Source organism: Haliotis rufescens, unplaced genomic scaffold (genome assembly GCF_023055435.1).
Source record: "Haliotis rufescens isolate VD_foot unplaced genomic scaffold, xgHalRufe1.0.p SCAF_7, whole genome shotgun sequence".
Lineage (NCBI taxonomy): Eukaryota > Metazoa > Mollusca > Gastropoda > Lepetellida > Haliotidae > Haliotis > Haliotis rufescens.
The window spans coordinates 47,858,548-47,875,778 of record NW_025964361.1 but is presented as its reverse complement, the minus strand read 5'-3'; the positions used below and the strand labels follow the sequence as shown (position 1 = coordinate 47,875,778).

At 41.6% G+C, this 17,231-nt stretch overlaps 1 protein-coding gene across 1 annotated transcript; it reads right to left on the bottom strand.

Annotated features, from left to right (window-relative positions):
• Positions 1-9,493: 9,493 nt before the first annotated feature.
• LOC124143723 lies at positions 9,494-16,912 on the bottom strand. The gene is made up of 6 exons (XM_048388183.1): positions 16,390-16,912; positions 15,596-15,714; positions 14,270-14,376; positions 12,220-12,402; positions 10,545-10,656; positions 9,494-10,160 (listed from the first exon to the last, which is right to left on the bottom strand). Exons 1-6 carry the CDS (start codon positions 16,677-16,679, stop codon positions 9,616-9,618), a joined length of 1,356 nt encoding a protein of 451 aa, XP_048244140.1. The 5' UTR covers positions 16,680-16,912; the 3' UTR covers positions 9,494-9,615.
• Positions 16,913-17,231: the final 319 nt, after the last annotated feature.

Below are 17,231 nucleotides of genomic sequence, written 5' to 3'. Positions count from 1 at the left end.
ACTTCTCTGGCGAAAACCCGAATGCGGGAATTTGGCTGAAAAATGAAGGACAATGGTCGAGACACGTCCGACAGCTAAAGTACAGCTATTTTTATTTGTTATATTACCTGACATGAATATGTTCCATTGGTTATATTACCTGACATTCATATGTTCCATTGGTTATATTATATTACCTGACATTCATATGTTCCATTGGTTATATTACCTGACATTCATATGTTCCATTGGTTATATTACCTGACATTCATATGTTCCACTGCTTATATTACCTGACATTCATATGTTCCATTGGTTAAATTACCTGACATTCATATGTTCCATTGGTTATATTACCTGACATTCATATGTTCCATTGGTTATATTACATGACATTCATATGTTCCATTGGTTATATTACCTGACATTCATATGTTGCATTGGTTATATTACCTGACATGAATATGTTCCATTGGTTATATTACCTGACATTCATATGTTCCGTTGGTTATATTACCTGACATTCATATGTTCCATTGGTTATATTATATTACCTGACATGAATATGTTCCATTGGTTATATTACCTGACATTCATATGTTCCATTGGTTATATAACCTGACATGAATATGTTCCATTGGTTATATTACCTGACATGAATATGTTCCATTGGTTATATTACCTGACATGAATATGTTCCATTGGTTATATTACCTGACATTCATATGTTCCGTTGGTTATATTACCTGACATGGTCAAGATCCATTGATGATATTACTTGACACGGATATGTTCCATTGATTATATTAACTGACACGGATAAGTTCTATTGGTTATATTACCTGACATGGCCAAGTTCCTTTGGTTATATTTACGATTACGATAATATATCATAATGAGTCCACACAAACATGTGTAGTACCGTTTTGATCAAAGGGCAGTTAAGAATGAGGTATTTGACTTCAGAATTCACACAGACTTGTACTTACGCGAGGATACTTGTCGATGAACCCTCCTGTGGACTCGCACGATAGCACAGGTGTGTATTCGGATCCGCTGCCTGGATTCAGATCTAGGACGCATTTATAAACCCTAGTTATTCGCACATAGTTGACCATGAATAGTTTACAGTTTTGCCTTTTGAAGCACTCCTGTGCACAATGAAGGCGGCTTTTTGTATCCAAATGTTTTGCGTTTTTATCTCCCGCTATCTTTATCATGTTTCTTATACCTTGCAAACTCCACTTGAAACCAGTATACCTACTGGCATGCAGTGCCACGATCGCCAACCACAGGTACAAGTGTGCAGCCGGCATCTCAGACACAGAGGTACTGGCTCTGTAGGTAAGTGCAGCCGGTAACGTTATTGATTTCTGCCTTCAGTATACACACAGCACACTCCATAGTTTCCATCTATAGTTTATTAAAAGTTAAACAACGAGTAGTTTGTATCTGTAAGTGACATGGATCAAGGAGGGTTTGTACTAGAATGACCACATGCGTGTTGGTGATTGAAAAAGAAACGACGCTGTAGATGGTCGATAGTTTCGAAAATTGTTGAGCTACAATAGTCGTAACTTATGTATTTGAAATTCTATGACATGCGTTGCAGCATGATAGTTACCTGTTTATTTTAACAAAAACTTACGACATTCGTAGGAGCATGGCAGTGGTAATTTTAACGTATTAACTTTAACAGGGTTAGCACCACGATAGTGATACTTTAACAGACAGGGCAGCTGTGACGCACTGATTGTACATAACGACTTGAGACATCCGTAGCACCACAAGTCGTAACGTTTAGGCTTGAACAAAGACTTACGACACCCATAGCACCATTGCAGTCGTAAATTATAGACTTGAACAAAGACTTACGACACCCATAGCACCATGACAGTCGTAACTTATAGACTTGAACGAAGACTTACGACACCCATAGCACCATGACAGTCGTTACTTATATACTTGAACAAAGACTTACGGCACCCATAGCACCATGACGTTTTAGACTTAAACAATTGGTTGAAAGACCTTGTTAAGATGGTTTAGAATTCAAAGCCGTCGGTTATAACAGACATTTTCGGCATAGAAATAGTTAGTCGGTCTTTCGGTCTTTTCACATTTTACATTTAAAACCTCCGACTAATGCTTTCGGACTTTCCGGACATCGTTTATCTCCTGTAGGGATTATAGTAATATTAGCACTGGAACAGATCACTGTCAGATAATACAACCAACTGAACATATAAGTGTCTCTGAATATAACCATTCGAACTTGGCCTTGCCAGATAATATATAATCAATGGAACTTATCCTGTGTCAGGTAATATAACCACTAGAATATATCCGTGACAGGTTATATAACCACTTGAGCATGTCCGTGTCATTTTTGATAACAAGTGGAACATGCCCATGTCAGATAATGTAACCATTCGAACATGCCCGTGTCAGATGATATAACCATTGGAACATGCCCGTGACAGATAATATAACCATTGGAACATACCCGTGACAGATAATATAACCATTGGAACATGCCCGTGTCAGATAATATAACCATTGGAACATGCCCGTGTCAGATAATGTAACCATTGGAACATCCCGTGACAGATATTGTAACCAGTGGAACATACCCGTGACAGATAATGTAACCATTGGAACATGCCCGTGTCAGATGATATAACCATTGGAACATGCCCGTGTCAGATAATGTAACCAGTGGAACATGCCAGTGTCAGATAATATAACCAGTGGAACATACCCGTGTCAGATAATATAACCATTGGAACATGCCCGTGTCAGATAGTATAACCATTGGAACATGCCCGTGTCAGATGATATAACCATTGGAACATGCCCGTGTCAGATAATATAACCATTGGAACATGCCCGTGTCAGATAATGTAACCATTGGAACATCCCGTGACAGATATTGTAACCAGTGGAACATACCCGTGACAGATAATGTAACCATTGGAACATGCCCGTGTCAGATGATATAACCATTGGAACATGCCCGTGTCAGATAATGTAACCTGTGGAACATGCCAGTGTCAGATAATATAACCAGTGGAACATACCCGTGTCAGATAATATAACCATTGGAACATGCCCGTGTCAGATAGTATAACCATTGGAACATGCCCGTGTCAGATGATATAACCATTGGAACATGCCCGTGTCAGATAATGTAACCATTGGAACATGCCCGTGTCAGATAATATAACCATTGGAACATGCCCGTGTCAGATAATATAACCATTGGAACATGCCCGGGTCAGATAGTATAACCATTGGAACATGCCCGTGTCAGATAATATAACCATTGGAACATGCCCGTGTCAGATAGTATAACCAGTGGAACATACCCGTGTCAGATAGTATAACCAGGGGAACATACCCGTGTCAGATAATATATAACCAGTGGAACATACCCGTGTCAGATAGTATAACCAGTGGAACATGCCCGTGTCAGATAGTATAACCAGTGGAACATAACCGTGTCAGATAATATATAACCAGTGGAACATACCCGTGTCAGATAATATAACCAGTGGAACATGCCCATGTCAGATAATATATAACCAGTGGAACATGCCCGTGTCAGATAATATAACCAGTGGAACATGCCCGTGTCAAATAATATAGTTAATGGATCATGGTCGTGTCAGATATTATAACCAATTGAACATGCCCGTGTCAGATAATATAACCATTGGAACATGCCCGTGTCAGATAGTATAACCAGTGGAACATGCCCGTGTCAGATAGTATAACCAGTGGAACATGCCCGTGACAGATAATGTAACCATTGGAACATGCCCGTGTCAGATATTGTAACCATTGGAACATGCCCGTGTCAGATAATGTAACCATTGGAACATGCCCGTGTCAGATAATATAACCATTGGAACATGCCCGGGTCAGATAGTATAACCATTGGAACATGCCCGTGTCAGATAATGTAACCATTGGAACATGCCCGTGTCAGATAGTATAACCATTGGAACATGCCCGTGTCAGATAATGTAACCATTGGAACATCCCGTGACAGATATTGTAACCAGTGGAACATGCCCGTGTCAGATAATGTAACCATTGGAACATGCCCATGTCAGATAACGTAACCATTGGAACATGCCCGTGTCAGACATTGTAACCATTGGAACATGCCCGTGTCAGATATTGTAACCATTGGAACATGCCCGTGTCAGATAATGTAACCATTGGAACATGCCCATGTCAGATAGTATAACCAGTGGAACATACCCGTGTCAGATAGTATAACCAGTGGAACATACCCGTGTCAGATAGTAAAACCCCTGGAACATACCCGTGTCAGATAATATATAACCAGTGGAGCATACCCGTGTCAGATAATATAACCAGTGGAGCATACCCGTGTCAGATAATATAACCAGTGGAACATACCCGTGTCAGATAATATATAACCAGTGGAACATACCCGTGTCAGATAGTATACCATTGGAACATGCCGGTGTCAGATAATATAGCTAATGGATCATGGTCGTGTCAGATAGTATACCAGTGGAACATACCCGTGTCAGATAATATAGCTAATGGATCATGGTCGTGTCAGATAAAATAACCAATGGAACATATCCGTGTCAGGTAAAATAACCAATCCAATGACTCAGACTGACCTCGTGATTTCCGTTTCGGCAAACCCTCATCCGTCAATAATTTAATTTTGAGCGCAAATGATTCGTCATCGGTTCCATTGTTTCGACTGTTCACAAATACGACCAAGAGTGAATACCCTAAAGCACTGACTTTGTTTTTTCCATGCAATTAAAATTTCGACTGCAAATCATATATTATGTAAAACGAGCATACATTTGCAGTGGTCCATTCAAATAGTTTCACAGCTGTTTTGCCCTTTATGCCAAAAAGCAGAGCTGATCAGTTGTCGATTCCGACTATATCATGAGCATATGTTTATGAATCACTATCGAAAAGTGATGGTACCAGGTGTTTTTGTCAGTGGGAATAACTGCAAACTTAAAATACGATGACGACATTAGACATTTGCGAAGCATGAACACAAGAACAGAAGTACTAGAGAAGTAACATGAGCCCCTCATGGTTTATTATCCCTGCAGTGTTTTATTGTATGATAAACAACTCCCACTTGTTTATTTCTTTAATATAAACACCTCTACTCATTCAAACATTAGAAGTGACGTGATTCATTGATGCATATGTAGCAGCCATAAAATATCCGAGTCCCGTGATGGGATTCGGACCACGGACCTTCTGACTCATTAGAAGTGACGTGATTCATTGATGCATATGCAGCAACCATAAAATATCCGAGTCCCGTGATGGGATTCGAACCACGGACCTTCTGACTCATGAGAAGTGACGTGATTCATTGATGCATATGTAGCAGCCATAAAATATCCGAGTCCCGTGATGGATTCGAACCACGGACCTTCTGATCAGAAGTCGGACGCCTTGTCCATATGACCAAAGAGGTTAACCCCGTCAGCAAGCTGACAAGGTAAGGATGTCATCTGTAGGATGACTCCACGTCCTGCTTCACAAACATGACAGCTACTATAATCCAGGATCTGGCTGTATAAGTATCACAGCGTTGTAATGGCACTGCTCTGATGCAGGCCGGGGTATTATTGATATAAACATACCGTGTTTTCGATGTTACCTCGGTTACCTGTTACCTGTTGACTTTAGCGCCCTAAATTGAATTTGGAACAGAATGCTTCAGCCTGAAGTTTCAAATGCTACATATAACACGGTGTGCATATACTGAGTCTGTGCATTTAAAGATGCAATATCGTGAGATTTTCTGTCGACTGTAAAACGAGAATGTTGATGTTTCATTCCATTATCAATATCACTTATATTTTAACTTAAATTTTAGATAATAATCCTTAATGAACGTTGCATTATGTTAAATATTAAACGATAAATAAAGTATGGAACACTGGAGATGTGAGGAGCAATAAGGTTGAAAAGTAAAGACGTCATAGCACTCAGGAGAGAATACTTCTTTTACAATGTAATTGAAACTGGCATTCCATTACTCACTGGCATAGGCAGTTAAGACGTCGCTGTTCAAAGAGTGTCATAAATATGCCAACATATCAACATTGTACCAGGCGACAGCGAGAAATTTTTTACATACCTGCATCCTCGATGAGGTTTCAAGAGGATCATAGCGCGTGTCGGATGACGTGTCTGGTATGTGGGGAACTGTCACTAGTGTTATTCAATATCAAGGGATTGTTTAACTTACCTTCGCTACACGACGCTTCATACACCACACATTCTGCATTGCAAAACACTTATATATCCTTGAGCAAGGAAATAATATTTCGTCCAAAGTGCTTACATGGCAACTTACTTTTTGCAGGAATTATATTTAATATTTAATATCATACCTACATAAATGGATGATTTTACACCGCTTTAGTAATAGATTATTAATGTTTCCGATAACGCGAAATGGGATCAACGACGCTTGTGAAATGCCATGCTGACTTCTATTCATATTAAATATGTAGCATTGATTAAGTTACATAGACTTTCAGTCACCCTAAAAAGACACCTTCGTCGTAAAATGTCAGAGCCCTCGATGTACATATCCATGCGTAATCTAAACAAAGTATGCAGCCCTGTGCTGGGGCACACTTGGCACGCCCGCCGTCTAGGATTGGTGAATTAACCCTGTTCTGTAGCCTCATCTCGAGGCGGGATTTGTGGTCGTAAGTCATCTGTCGAGTCACAGAGTAGCTCTCACATCCATGCGAGTCACAGCAGAGCTCTCACAGCCATGCGAGACACAGCAGAACTCTCACAGCCATGCGAGACACAGCAGAACCCTCACAGCCACGAGAGACACAGCAAATATCTCACAGCCATGCGAGTCACAGCAGAACTCTCACAGCCATGCGAGTCACAGCAGAACTCTCACAGCCATGCGAGACACAGCAGAACTCTCACAGCCATGCGAGTCACAGCAGAACTCTCACAGCCATGCGAGTCACAGCAGAACTCTCACAGCCATGCGAGTCACAGCAGAACTCTCACAGTCATGCGAGACACAGCAGAACTCTCACAGCCATGCGAGTCACAGCAGAACTCTCACAGCCATGCGAGACACAGCAGAACTCTCACAGCCATGCGAGTCACAGCAGAACTCTTACAGCCATGCGAGACACAGCAGAACTCTCACAGTCATGCGAGTCACAGCAGAACTCTCACAGCCATGCGAGTCACAGCAGAACTCTCACTGCCATGCGAGACACAGCAGAACTCTCACAGCCACGCGACTCACAAAAAATAATCAATAGAAGGTATTGGGGAGGCACAATGGGTGCTCACGGGGATATCTACTTCTTGCCTAACTGACCTATCCCCAAATTGTGGATCGGTGCTCATGATGTCAACCACTGCATTGTCTGGTCAAGACTCGATTTTTTTTACACACCACCGCCATATAGCTGGAATATTGCTGAGTGTGGCGTTAAACAACAAACAAACAAACTATCCCCAAATTTCAAAAAAGCTTTAATCTGTGAGAAAGTCTAGCATTTCACAGATTGTTTTCACAGTTAACTTGATATGATATTTGCTTTCAAATGTCCATGAACTTTTGAAGATAGAGATGGAACTATATGTATGGTCACCACATTCCGAGACACATCCCCCATGGATCAAGGCATGAAGTTACTGCTGAAGTTTGTCGTGTGGGATAGTGTAGTACAAAGTTTAAACAATCAAATGTTTTGACATAAATGAACTTCGTTCTTTTCTGAGATCTCTAAGATTCAAGCAAATCCTTTGAGTCTTTGAAAATCCATATGTTATTAATTCCACTTATATCAAATAATTTCTGCGAAAAAAAAGAAAACCCTTCCTTGATTGTACTAAGGATTGTGGTTAATGTTTGAGACAAGGATAAGAAGGTAGATTTGCTGGACGCTGTAAATTATATGTCCATCGAAACTGTATCCATGATGTGAGCCCCTGTCTGTTGTCTGTCAAAGCGAGTACATATAATCATAGCTTAACTTCTGAGCAAAAGAATGTATTCACTTGAAAATTGGACTTGACCACAGAATTACAACGTTATCAGAATATTACTAGGCTGAAAACAGTCGCCGAAACACTACAAATTTAAGGTGCAATACATAACTATGGTACCCAAATTAAATACATAACCATCGAATAACCGCTAAAGGTCTTCTTGTTTGTTTGATATTTAGGCACCGTCAAACGTAGTGTATACGTTCCCTAGCCCGGCTTTTGAGCTGTGATTACATATGCAAATTTGGCGTGTCCTTCTAGCACTTGTAACGGAATGTTACATACGTCAACCACCGATACTGTAGCTAACAGCAACGAGAAACCGTCAACTGCACACGAATCTACATTGAGTTATGGTAAACGTCTTTTAATTATTCACAGTGAACCTTCTACACCATCATCCATCACACAGCTAATGGTGTTTTAAGATTAAAGTGACGTACGTTATCCATTGTGCAGCATTGGCCTTGTCTTCTCAACCGGTAGAACGTTGTCAGGAAGCTCAGCTTATGATTCAGGGGCTGTGGGGTAGTGGTTAACGCGCTCGCTCGTCACGCCGAAGAACCGGGTTCGATTTCCCACACGGGTACAATGTGTGAGTTTATTTGAGGTGTCCCTCGTCGTGATATTGTTGGAATATTGCTAAAAACGGCGTAAAACCACGCTCACTCACTCACTCAGACTATGATCCTTGGTTTTTCAGTGTAATTCCCTCGCTTCCACCAACATGGTGAATGTCATGTTTGGTTTTCAGGATCCCTTACGCTGACACGCAGTGATATAACTGAAATACCTGTGTCTGTTCATTTTCACATGTAAACCACATCGATCTAAGTCCCGTTTGGCTTTTCTCCCACATCCATCTGAACATGTGACGATCAGAGTTACACTTGGTCTTCAGTAACCCATGCTTATCGTAAGATTTTTTATTTGTTTGTTTGTTGTTGCCGCACTCAGCAATATTCCAGCTATATGACGGCGGTCTGTAAATAATCGAGTCTGGACCAGACAAACCAGTGATTGACATCATGAACATCGATACACGCAATTGGGATCGAGGCGACTAAGGAGATCGGGTGGTCAGGCTTGGTGACTTGGTTCATGCATGTCATTGTATCCAAATTGTTTAGATCGATGCTCATGATGTCAATCACTGGATTTTCTGGTCCTGTATCTGTCAGCTATACAGACCGACGTCATACAGATGGAATGTTGCTGAGTCCGGCATTTACCAACAAATAAATACACAAACAAAAAACACAAAATAAAGCTGACATGCCTTGATATGACTGCAATACTGTTAACTGCGTTAAATCAAACTCACTAACGCATTCATTACATTTCATTACAAATGATATTCATAAAAGTCAATGATGCTCATGATGTCAATCACTGGATTGTCTGGTACAGAGTCTATTATTTACAGAACGCCATCACATAGCTGGAATATTGCTGAATGCGGTGTAAAACAACAAACAAACAACAAACATGAAAATCAAATCACTTTTCACAGGTTGTATTGTTGCACAGTTCCTCTGTTCGCCACACCACGGGTGTGATGTATCAAGACTTATCGCATTTTCTATCGCTCGGCTGTCTATCTGGTGGTAGTGTAGGGGACGACGGATCTGCTTGGTTTGTTGGTTGCACCCTGTTACATGCGATGGAGAAGACACGGAGTTCCGTGATGGAGAACCTTCTCCCTTTTCCTTTACCACTGCTTTCTGAGGCGGAAGCGGAACTACTACCTACAGACGCCGTGACGTCACGAGGGGTAACACCTTCCCGGCCAATCAGGGACTTCGTAGAAGAATCACTTGACAAGCACACTTCGCGTCTGACACGCCAGTCTTCAACATTAAATCTGTGTATGTCTGCAAGGGTCTGCATCTTGTTCCCTCCCAAACGATGAAAAAAGCGGTGATTCCTTGGACTCTTTCGTTTTATTTCTTCCTGTTTCGTGTCAAGGGGCGCCTTCTGTTGCATGACGGGCTCGTCAAGGATCCTGTCACTGTCGCACACGCAGCGCTCTTCCAAAGCTCCTCGCACGGGCAGACCGCACGCGTCACAAGTGTGGATTGTCCCTACCGCTTTGGTCCATGCCATTACTGGAACAGAACAGTGAGTGCAGAATATCTTATATAGACACTGAAAATAAGTGTGCGTGTAAAGTGTTACCTTAGCTGGTTTACAGGCCTACCCACACACAAAAAGAAAATAGAAGTAAAATGATGACTTGACAAAAGAATTGGCCGATTCTGGCAAAGAACACTGTAAACTGATACAAATGAGAAGACTGTATAACGTCATGTAGGTAATTTGAACATTTACGAAACCTGATCCTCGAGCACGGACACAGTTCAGTTAAACAGCTATATGTTTAAACCACGAGAAAATATTTCCAAACTTCAAATTGATAAGTAAATATTTACAATTAAATCAAAATGGCATTGACTTTGGAACAGTAGTCAGAGTTAGATACATGCACGCACAGTTTCGGAGAGCTATGGCCTGATCTTCAGGGTGATTCGTCTCGGCTCCAACGATCACAATCGACTCATTCACCTCAATAAAACTCTCCTGGTACCGTAGTTTTCTGTGTGCCTTAAAATATAGTGAATAGAAATCTTTTTTAAACCATCAGTACCAGGTGGACATGCGCCTTCTCATAAAATGCATACCTTTCTTATAAAATCCATTTCAAATATACTTGTTGGTAAATCAGTTCATGGTTTCTTAATAAGATCCACACGACATTCAAAGAAGAGATTTTCCTTGATGTTCACATGTCTGAACTGAACAACGATTTAAGTTATTTCTATACAGACAATATGACAGGTATTGTATTGGCGGTATTGGTTGCCAAGTTTTCTATATAGTTTAATGTATCGATGTATAAAGTTACGGGTCAATAATATAATCACTATTGATAAAAGCTTCTACAGTTATGGCTAAGAACCTCCACTGTGGAGAATTCCCTTCTATATATCTAAAGCATACTCAGATCCCAGCCTGTAGAGGACTAGCCACTTTATCCGGGGAAGGACCGAGGACACACCCTGTAGAGAGGACTTGACACTTTACCCGAGGAAGCACTGAGATCATACCCTGTAGAGAGGACTAGACACTTTATCCGGGGAAGGACCGAGGACACACCCTGTAGAGAGGACTAGACACTTTATCCGGGGAAGGACCGAGGACACACCCTGTAGAGAGGACTGCCCACTTTACCCGAGGAAGCACTGAGATCATACCCTGTAGAGAGGACTAGACACTTTATCCGGGGAAGGACCGGGGACATACCCTATAGAGAGGACTAGACACTTTATCTGGAGAAGGACCGAGGACACACCCTGTAGAGAGGACCCGCCATTTTATCCGAGGAAAGACTGAGAACCCAGACTGTATAGGGGACAAACCACTTTATCCGAGGAAAGACTGAGAACCCAGACTGTAGAAGGGACCCGACATTTTATCCGGGAAGCACTGAGAACATACCCTCTAGAGAGTACTGTCCATTTTTCGAGGAAGGACTGAGAACATACCCTGTAGAGAGGACTGGACATGTTATCCGGGAAGAACTGAGAACATACCCTGTAGAGAGGACTGTCCATTTTATCCGGGAAGGACTGAGAACATACCCTGTAGAGAGGACTGTCCATTTTTCGAGGAAGGACTGAGAACATACCCTGTAGAGAGGACTGGACATGTTATCCGGGAAGCAATGAGAACATACCCTGGAGAGAGTACTGACCATTTTATCCGGGGAGGACTGAGAACCCAGACTGTAGAGGGGACCCGCCATTTTATCCGGGGAAGGACTGAGAACCCAGACTGAAGAGGGGACAAGCCACATTATCCGAGGAAGGACAAACATACCGTGTAGAGGGGACCCACCACTTTATCCGGGGAGGACTGAGAACCCAGACTGTAGGGGGGACCCGCCATTTTATCCGGGGAGGACTGAGAACCCAGACTGTAGAGGGGACCCACCACTTTATCCGGGGAGGACTGAGAACCCAGACTGTAGGGGGGACCCGCCATTTTATCCGGGGAAGGACAAACATACCGTGTAGAGGGGACCCACCACTTTATCCGGGGAGGACTGAGAACCCAGACTGTAGGGGGGACCCGCCATTTTATCCGGGAGAAGGACTGAGAACATACCCTGTAGAGAGGACTGGCCACCAGACAGCACGGGAGGCAGGGCACACAACAGAAGACATTCTGCCAGTCGAAAAGATGGTTGAAAGGGGTTCCCTTCCCGACAGCAAACCTTCCTCCGGTGACGGTGAAGTCATCTCTTAAGACCTGTTTCACCCATCGCTTTATTGCCGGGCCAAGGTCAACCTGTTCAAACATGTAGCTTATATAAGGCTTCAGGTACGTAGACCAGCAACACTGTAACTTGGTATTGGTAAGCACTTAAAGTCCATAAATCGATTGTTAAATCAGTTTCCGATCAATAGTATCGATTTAAGTTAGGAATATCGATAGTTTCGATTGTATTTTCCATAGGTTTACAGTTTCATTAAAATAATGCAATGCTGTTCAAATTTGTTTTTCTGTTGATGATGAGTGGTAGTAATTTACACATGGTAATGTGGAAGTTTCTTTTTCTTAAATTATTAGGGTTAAGAAAAAAACAATCTCATTAAAATCAGATCTTAGTTCTCGCTACCGCTAAACAAAGATCTGAGGACATCCCATTATGGGTCACGTCAGACCGACCAATGGAATGACCAATCAGAAACAGCTTTCTCGTGCTTTACGGCACAAATTTCAAATTGGCGACTACGCTTCGAAACATATTTTGACAAATTCTCGATTACAAATTCGAAACCTGAACAAAAAAACCATTCTGGAATGGCTAATAGATGGTCTGGATTGTATGGATTCAGTCGTTAAACCCGTAATTATCGTTCGGAATACCCCATGTTAAAGTTTTCGATGTTGCATGATTAGAAATCGAATTCCGACTGTCACTTTCATAATCTGGTAAGCGATTGGTCGGATGAAAGGTCGTTCTGACGTGACCCCTAATGGGATGTTTTCAGATCTTTGTTTAGCAGTAGCGAGAACTAAGGTCTGACTTTAATGAGATTGAGAAAAAAACAAATCAGTCATATCTCAAACTTTACTTTATATTTGTTGTTATGGTTATCACATTCAAGGGAAACTTCAGTTCCAAGATTGAATTCAACTCTAAAATCCATCTAATATGATACACTGAAACCTATCGATATTTATCGCAATAGTTGCTTGCAATATCAATAGTTATCGCAATAGTGATTTCCAGACCAATAGTCACCCCTAAATGGTACACTGCAAAGATGCCCTTAAAAAAGCGGTCAGTTCTATAAATCACGAGATGCCCTGCTCCATTCTAATGCCAACATCAAATCAGCGGGGACCATCGTGTAAAATTCCCTTCCCCATGTGGGCCGCTTATAACAGTCGTTATGAAGCATTGAGTGAGTAAGTGAGTGAGTATGGTTTTACGTCGCTTTTAGCAATATTCCAGCAATATCACGGCGGGGGACACCGGAAATGGGCTTCACACATTGTACCCACGTTGTGAATCGAACCCGGGTCTTCGGCGTGACGAGCGAACGCTTAAACCACTAGGCTACCCGACCGCCCCTGAAGCATTGAGAACTAGTCTATTATGGTGTCGATAAGAAGGACACTGGACCAGGGTATGGCAGCAAATGACTGCATTATCACCATGGATACAACACACTGCTAAATGGACCGTCTCCGGGAGAATGTTTGCCCGGAGAGCGGAAGGCACGGAGGGAAGGTACGGGGGTTCGATCCCCGGCCGCGTCGAAAGATGGTACTTGTTGTTACCCTGTCTGGCGCTCGGCATTGAGGGGCTAAAACCAGGATTGGTCGGCTCGGAGACAGAATACTGTGCACGCATGCACGCATGCACGCATGCACGTAGATATATAAGTGCAATATTCTTGAACACGACGTTAAACCCCATTTTACCTCATCTCACCCCACTACTAAATGTCTCTCGGCTTCCACAAGAGGTGAATACTGATTCAGTCAGATAAATTTATAACAAGGTACAAAATGTAAAACGGACTCATATATCCTCGTACCATGCATCGTAGATATTGGCAAAGAAGAAAACGTATCTTAACATGCACATTGTTGACATCCGCGACAAAACATATGTGATATAACAACGTCCGCTCCTGTTCACCTCAAAATAAAACTTTTCAAGTGGTTCGTCATCTTCTAGAGACTGTAGATTGTCTACCAAGTCATCAATACACTGAGCTTTTGGTTGCAGCACGACCACAATAGGAACTGTAAAATACAATATAACAGTGAAATTATTTTTAATGTGTCGTTTTCCATGATCATAATACACTCATGCATCATTTTAAAGATTAGGTCAATATGCGTAGTCGGCAATAAATGCGTCAGTACAGTACAGTAAATTACGATTAAAACGAACTCAAAGGGACTGCTAATTTTAGTTCGTTATAACAGTAGTTCGTTATAAGCATATATACAGCATATATACAGCAATGGCCGGGAACAAAAAATAAATTCGTTATATCCGTCAGTTCGTTATAAGCGTGTTCGTTATAACCGTAGTTTATTGTAGCTGTAAACATGTACAGGTTGTGTGCTTTTCTCGCCATATAGGGACGTTTTAAAGCCTGGAAGGTAAAGCGTTGTGCATAATGTATATATATTTCCTTATGTTAGGTACGCTTATTTTAGTTATAAAGCACATAAAACATAATATATACTTGCTCCTGTAAGCTTAGTGTTTATACATAGATAATAGGGATCATTTCATCCATAATGTTCACAAATAGTAAAGAGGGATCATTTCATTCATTATGTTCACAAATAGTAAAGAGGGATCAGATCACCTATAATGTTCACAAATAGTAAAGAGGGATCATTTCACCCATAATGTTCACAAATAGTAAAGAGGGATCATTTCACCATAATGTTCACAAATAGTAAAGAGGGATCATTTCACCATAATGTTCACAAATAGTAAAGAGGGATCATTTCACCCATAATGTTCACAAATAGTAAAGAGGGATCATTTCATTCATTATGTTCACAAATTGTAAAGAGGGATCATTTCACCCATAATGTTCACAAATAGTAAAGAGGGATCATTTCACCCATAATGTTCACAAATAGTAAAGAGGGATCATTTCACCCATAATGTTCACAAATAGTAAAGAGGGATCATTTCACCATAATGTTCACAAATAGTAAAGAGGGATCATTTCACCCATAATGTTCACAATAGTAAAGAGGGATCATTTCACCCATAATGTTCACAAATAGTAAAGAGGGATCATTTCACCCATAATGTTCACAAATAGTAAAGAGGGATCATTTCACCCATAATGTTCACAAATTGTAAAGAGGGATCATTTCACCCATAATGTTCACAAATAGTAAAGAGGGATCATGAAAATAGGGGGAGCTGAAATATTGCTGAGTGAAGCTTTAAGCAACAAACATGGCGGGTTTAAAACTTGGAGCTACCTACTTTCAACTGACGCGTCAAGAAGTGAGCTGCTCCGTACAGTAGCGCCGACTAGTGTAGGGAAGGACGTCAGACGGTAGAGCATGTCGCCGAGATCCCGATGTGACGTCACTTGGGTCACCCTGGAACATGACCATTATGTATAACGACAAAATGTTCTTGTCTTTTTTCTCAAACATTTTAATGCTTCAAGAAATAATAATAAAAGGGTTTAAGGGTATATTTAATAGTTGTCGCATCTCATATTATGGGGGCAATACAAGGACGTACACTTAAAGGTAATATGAGGTGAGGTGAAATAGTGTTTAACCTCGAATTCAAGAGTATTGCACTTATATAGCGACGTGTGTGTGAGTGTTTGCGTGCGTGCGTGCGTGCGTGCGTGCGTGCGTGTGTGTGTGTGGCTGCTTGCACTAGTCCATACTAATGCTTATTTTATAGTGCTAGCCCACTGAGATACCATGCCGCAGTTTGACATGACTACCCCACCCAGACATAGTATGCTGACTCCGAGCCGACCAGTCCTTGCTTTAGCCCCATAATTCCGAGCGCCAGACAGCCGGGCAACAACAAGTACCATCTTTTAAAGTCTTTTGGTATGACGCGGCCGGGGAACGAACCCCGGACCTTCTGCATTCCGGACGGACGCTCTACCATCAGACCACTTCAAGTATACTGTTCTCACTAAAGCATGTCTACTGTTGGACACAACTAAGACATTGCAATATTTCAGACCAAACATTTACTCCTGTGTTTTCAAGACTGGTTGTTTAGTTAAAAACATTTTGACGTATTACCATGTTTGAGAAAGTTCATCCATTGATCCAAATATTGATTCCTGTAAATCTGTCGCCGCCATCATAACGTTGATCCAGTCATCATACATTATCTTCCCCTTCATCAGACGGAAGGACTTGCTCACTCCTATGGGGTCTGTTTGGAGCACGCGCCAGGGAACTAATACAGCGCCCTCTTCCGGCAGATTGAGGAAGGTCGAGGTCACGGAGTACCCTCTATACTCGGCGTTCTCTCTCCGCGTGCGAACTCGTGGTTTCACCTGGATTCTCTTCATTTTCGACGGAGGCATAATCTATCAAATCGTACAGACATATATAACCATCATGTGCAATACATGGACTAAAAGTAAAAAATACGATTGCTTCAATGACGTTTCCTTAATGAGAACGACTTTAAAGATTTTTTTAATCCTCTTCCAACAAATATCAAATTCCTTCTCATTGGACACGCATGCAGTGATTGGTTGATTATACGTGTTTCAGTTCTATCAATCATAGATAACCATCATTTCTACAGTAGTCCAGTAAACATCCTTGCCGAATTAGGCTGGATATCCGGAGTCACACTTCGGCTGGAGTAACGAGTCTGTGCATAGTCCAATCAAAATCGCGTTACGAACATGACATCCGGTTCGCAAACAACATGGATTTCAACGTGCAGATATCGGTCCACTGCAGGATTTGCAAAGTATGTGTACCGCCAACGGGGCGCCGACAGATATTTTGCAAATCTTTCATGTTTTTGATCAATGTGCTCACGTGATTTGATGCATTTCGCGAGGTAAGACCCGTTCCATTACAATAATAGATCTTGATTATCGATAAGATCGTTTTGACAGGGC

Bases quoted from the DNA above. Each gene is read 5' to 3' on its own strand.
- LOC124143723 (XM_048388183.1), bottom strand. From the start codon at position 16,679: ATGCCTCCGTCGAAAATGAAGAGAATCCAGGTGAAACCACGAGTTCGC. The intron at 12,403-14,269 runs GTGAACAGGAGC...ATGTTTGAACAG, and splicing joins TTGAAAAGTTTTATTTTGAG to GTTGACCTTGGCCCGGCAAT. The intron at 10,657-12,219 runs GTATGTTCTCAG...CTATATTTTAAG, and splicing joins TGGCCAGTCCTCTCTACAGG to GCACACAGAAAACTACGGTA.